The sequence below is a fragment of the Cannabis sativa genome, chromosome 1, assembly GCF_029168945.1.
Source record: "Cannabis sativa cultivar Pink pepper isolate KNU-18-1 chromosome 1, ASM2916894v1, whole genome shotgun sequence".
Taxonomy (NCBI): domain Eukaryota; kingdom Viridiplantae; phylum Streptophyta; class Magnoliopsida; order Rosales; family Cannabaceae; genus Cannabis; species Cannabis sativa.
The window spans coordinates 34401699-34407134 of record NC_083601.1 but is presented as its reverse complement, the minus strand read 5'-3'; the positions used below and the strand labels follow the sequence as shown (position 1 = coordinate 34407134).

At 26.7% G+C, this 5436-nt stretch overlaps 1 protein-coding gene across 1 annotated transcript; it reads left to right on the top strand.

The window, feature by feature from the left end:
• The first annotated feature begins 227 nt into the window (after positions 1–227).
• On the top strand, positions 228–1752 carry LOC115705918 (uncharacterized). Its single transcript, XM_030633393.2, has one exon. The coding sequence runs from the start codon at positions 542–544 to the stop codon at positions 1403–1405; it is 864 nt and encodes a 287-aa protein (XP_030489253.2). The 5' UTR covers positions 228–541; the 3' UTR covers positions 1406–1752.
• The last annotated feature ends 3684 nt before the right edge of the window (positions 1753–5436 follow it).

Genomic DNA, 5436 nt, shown 5'->3' with positions numbered 1-5436 from the left:
ATTTGATGGTGTTGCAACTAACAAAGGAATCTACAATTTGTTATTGTGAAATGTGAATGTGACAGTTTTATCAAACTTGTCAAGGAATTAAACTCTACGGTAGAAAGTTGATAACTATTTAATTCATTGTATGAGCTTTTTGCACTCATTTTTTGGGATGTAATAATTTCTTGAAGGTTTGGAGATTTTTTAATTTTTTTATTTCATAATTTATGTAGATGGACTTTTTATCAAAATGTAATTGGTTAGATTAAGGATTGTTCGAGATAATATTATTTATAATGGTTAGAGTTGGCAAAGTATTGTAATCAATAATTTATACCACCAGAGTATACAAAAAATGTAAAAAGTATTAATTTACCCAATTTAAGGTAATCTAGATTATATATCTTCCATTCCACATGTTTCTCACAATTTTTAAAATAAATAAATAAATAAAATAGTACATAGATCACTTACATTCTTTCTACTTTCCACATCAGATATTTGCTTATCTGTCCCTTATTATAAGACATGTCAGTGAGTCAGTACAAGCTCTCTCATGCAAACCAAAAACAAAAAATTACACAATTCACAATTCTTGCGAATCTCTCCAAATATGGAAACCCGTCGTAAACAAAGCATCTCCGGCGACGGGTTCTCTTTCCCGAGCACTCCCGAACCCGATAACAACCACCACAGCCGCGGCTCCTCGTCCGATTTCGAATTCGGTAGCATTACTCCAGACTCACCGTACAGCGATGACCCCAGCAAAAATTCCCCCGCCGACCATCTCTTCTTCAACGGAAAACTTCTTCCGCACTCGTTTCCATTCCAGCCAACCAATACTACCTCCATTTACGGCGTCGTATCGGAGAATTCATCTCGATCCATGATAAAGAGTCGAACAAGCAGTAGTAATAGCAGCAAAGACTCAATGATGTCGTCCCGAAGCAACAGCACCAACAGCAGGAGTAGCACTAGCAGTTGCAGCAGTAGTAGCGCCAGGACCAGCTCCTCCTCCAGCGACAATTCCGAGAGAAGGCTGCTGTACTGTCAGAGCAGCAAAACGACGTCGTTATCAGTTATGGGGAGAGGATCCAGATCAGATCAAATTAGATATGGCGGTGGAAGTAAAGCAGTGTCTGCTCAAGTGTACGGTTCTTCTCAAAGGTGGCAATTCATGGCTCATCCTGTTCCGGCTTTAAGCCGAGACACTTCGCTGCGGCGGAGGAAAACAGAGGTTTCGGTTAATAATAAAAATCATAATGATGAAGAGAGGAGATCGATACCAAAGAAGAAGAAAAAGAGGACCGTTGTTGTTAAGCGGCTTCGGTTTGGTCGGACTCCGAGGATTTTCCGGTGGTTTTTTGCTGCCTGTAGAGAGTGCCATGCTATTGAACCCTCCAAAAAGAAAAAAAGTTAAAAATGTCAAATTAAAAAAAGAGTTTTCATTTTTATTTTTTTCTGTTTACTTTTTCTTGATTCGGTCGTTCCTTATGTTTTTTCTTATGAATAATGTCTGTAACTAATAATTTAGTTAAACGGTATTAATTTATTTATCGAATGTGGGTTAGTGGGAAAAGGAAGATTTGTTATGATTATACTGGCATTTTTGGACATACGATATGTTTACCTTTTCACAAATTTCTTCATTAGTCTGGGTACAACCATTAATGTTCATATCATAACTGTGTGTATACCGATCATCTTTACTATTTTATTCTTCTCATCGATCGTCAATGTTTTTTTTTTTAGTTTTTTCATATTTTAAGGAAAGGTTTTTTGTTTAATTTTTCGTAAGAACGTGTACATGACTTAAGTTATTATGAAAGGAGTAAATGATCAGAACCAATGAGCCTCTTCTCTATCAACATTTTAATTTAGATTTTTTTTTTAATGTCATTTCTATTATGGTTATTCTATTTTAAAATAAAAGAAAAACATTCCACAATTTAATAATTTTTTATCAATTTTCTTATACATTTGTTAATCCTATTCTTATTTCGATTCTCAATTGGTCAATTTTCATTCTCCTCCCAAATAAACGCTTCCTAATATATTGATATTGATTGTTTGATATTGAACCTCCTCCACATTCTCAGCCAGCGTCAATGGCAGAATCGCTTCAGCAAAATTGCTAGTGGGAGGCCTTTTGGTTTCGATGGCCAAAATTTACGTAATTGTCATATAAGATGAGATGATTTCGATTAGTTAATTACATTACATTTTTATCGTATATTTTATCATTTACAGTCCTGTATAAATTAAATTAAATTAAGATTTTACTATACTTAATTATAGTAATCTTATATTTAGTATGTATAATCATTTAATTTATTTTTAATCTTTTCTTTTATTAATAATCTTCAGCTCGTCATAGTATACATTTTTCAGTTAATAGTAATTTATGATTAATTTCATTTTTTAATTTAATGTAATGCTTATTTTAATAATTTAATTAAATTATATAATCTTACTCTATAGTCTTATCCAATATTTAAAATATCTTTCTTATATTTTTTTTTTTTTGTTGATAAAAATCTTTCTAATATAAGTTTTTTTTTTCTCCTTAAAAGGAAGACTTTAATCCAAAACAAAAGTTTAGAACAGATTATATAGCAACAAGGGTAATAACTCCCTCAAATTAGGAAAACCAGAAACTACAATTCAACCTTGCCCAATTTAAAGGTCAAGGACAAGCTGTCATTTATGAGTTTGCCCAATTCAATCTTTCTTATAATTTATGAGCTTTTTTAGTGCTGTAATTTAAAGGTTAAGGACAAGCTGTCATTTTTGATAACTATTAATAAATAAAAAAAGGTAATTTAGTTAATTGAGATCTTTTTTAAGTATGTAGACCCAAGGTAATTAACTTATTTGATATGTATTGTCTTAATGGGAATAGGTTCAAATTTTCAGTTGTGGAAATTACATCAAAGAACTATATTTTTTCATAAGAATTACGATAATAAGATGTACATTTTATTATTTGTATTAATTGTAATAATTGATTCAAATATACCACATTTTATAAAACATTGGTATGTTTTAATTTTTTGATTTATAAATTATTGGATTTTTTTGTCTGATTTATTTTTGATAACCTTTTTTTTTATTGTTGAATATTTATTCTTGTATTGAGATTTTATAAACATGCATTTACATATGCTAATCCAATTTTATTACTTATGTTTTCTATATAAATGTTGATATGGACTGTTGATATTATTGTTGTATTTAACCGTAATTCTTGTTTTCTTTTTATAATTTCATTACTTATTTCTTTTTTAGTATTAGATTTTCTTGTTTTGTATTTTTAATTATTCTCATTTATTGCCTTGATTTTTATGCTATCATGTGGGCTTGTTTTGTGTTATTTTTGTTGGCTATTTTGGTGTCTTTTTGGGCTAGTTAGTGTAATTTTGTTGGCTCATTTTTTACTCATCCTTTCTATGGCCAAGAACTTCTAGTAGATAAGTATTTTATATTTTTATTTATTATTTTCATAAAATTATAATTTAGATTGTTTAATTTTATTTTAAATTATGTTTTCCTTATATAAAAAAATAGAATATACAAAGTTTTGAAATGTATTTATATAATATGTATTAAATTTTTAAATAATTATGGTTTATATTAAAATATTATTTGTTTATTTTTTTAAAATATCTATTCTATATAAAGTGTGCCTATATAACCGAATTCTTGGTTTATGAGAAATATATGAGTGACTTTTTATTTATATTAAAAATAAAATGGTTTATTATTAAAAATAAAATGATTTATGAGAAATTCATGGGTCACTTTTTATTTATATATAATAAAATAAAAAATAAATAAATCCCATTAAATCCAAAAAAAAGTTCTAGATTTTCTTTAATTACCGTATTTCTAACTCTATTTAATTATTTATGCCTCTTTTATAAACCCTATTTGATTAAAGTTAAGATTATAAGATTAATTCAAATTATTGTTCATATATTGATTAATCCTATTAATAAAAAATAATTCAATATATGAACCCTATTTGATTAAAGTGAAATAATTCAATATATGAACCCTATATGATTAAATCACTTTCATCAAATAGGGTTCATATATATTGAATTATTTTTTAATAATGGGATTAATCAATATATGAACAATAATTTGAATTAATCTTATAATCTTATAATCTTAACTTTTTAATTTAATAATTAATTATTTGTCACATAATTATTAAGTCTTTTCCCTTTAATTTTTTTTTTTTTGTTGATGATGCTAATTTATTCATATTAAGGTAGTGTTCTACTAGGGGATCTAACGAGTTTCGCCCCTTCGCTATTGGCCTCTAAGAGTTCAAATTCCAGTATTGTATAAATTTTCAATTTGTTCTATTTCTTATATTAACTGAAATTTTGCTACTTTTTTTTTTTTAATTTACAACTTTAATGTTTATATCTTATTAGGGACATTCATAGAAATTTGGGTTTCTTTGAAATATACAATTGTGAGCATTACTTTTTGATCGTAGTGTGTTTTCCATGGCTGAAAACCTCAATAATCTCTACCATTTGATATCAAATAAAATAAAACTGTCATGATGTATACATTATTTAATGAGTAATTAGTGTGTTGAAATTGTCAAGCTGATATTTAGAATTGTTTATAATTATTGTTTCTTTGTCAAAATAAATATTAAGTATATTCATATGTTTATAGGTTTATCTATTTTCTCTTAGATCAATCATGCTCATATAGCAAAAAAATCATACTCATATAGACATGTTATTTTTATTTTGTAATTTAGATCTTCTTAATCATTATTTAGTTCACTTAAACCTTTTCCGATTATGGTAACTGAAGTTTTGTTTCTTTTAGGTACTCTATTGTCGTATTGTATTGTATTATATTGAATTATATTTTATGCAATATTTTTATGTAAAACTATATGTGGTAATAACTTTTATAGACACCTAAATATATAATATTTTAGTATAAATTAAAACTAAACATAGTATTATATAAAAATATGATATATAATATAATTCAATATAATACAATACAATACGACCTAATACGAAGATCTGTATTACATGTATTATTTATTTTTGACTATGAGGAGGTGGATTTCTTTATTGGGAAACATATAGCCTGACAAATTATCGTTCATATATTGAATAATTATTTTTGATTAATGGGATTCATATATATAACTGTGTATATTGAATTCTTTATTCAAATAATTATTTTTGATTTTTACATGATTATTTATTGTTCATATATCTAGAACCCTATTTGATTAAAGTTAAAATTATAAGATTAATTAATTTATAATTTCTTCCTATACACATAATAATAATCTCACCTAATAACTAATAATATTTTTTCTTTAATTTTTAATTGTATCACTTTAAAATAACATAGAAAAAAAACTAGAATAAAATTTAGTATACGTGCCTTGCACGTAGCTTT

Coding starts and splice junctions, on each gene's coding strand:
- LOC115705918 (XM_030633393.2), top strand. CDS start 542: ATGCAAACCAAAAACAAAAAATTACACAATTCACAATTCTTGCGAATC.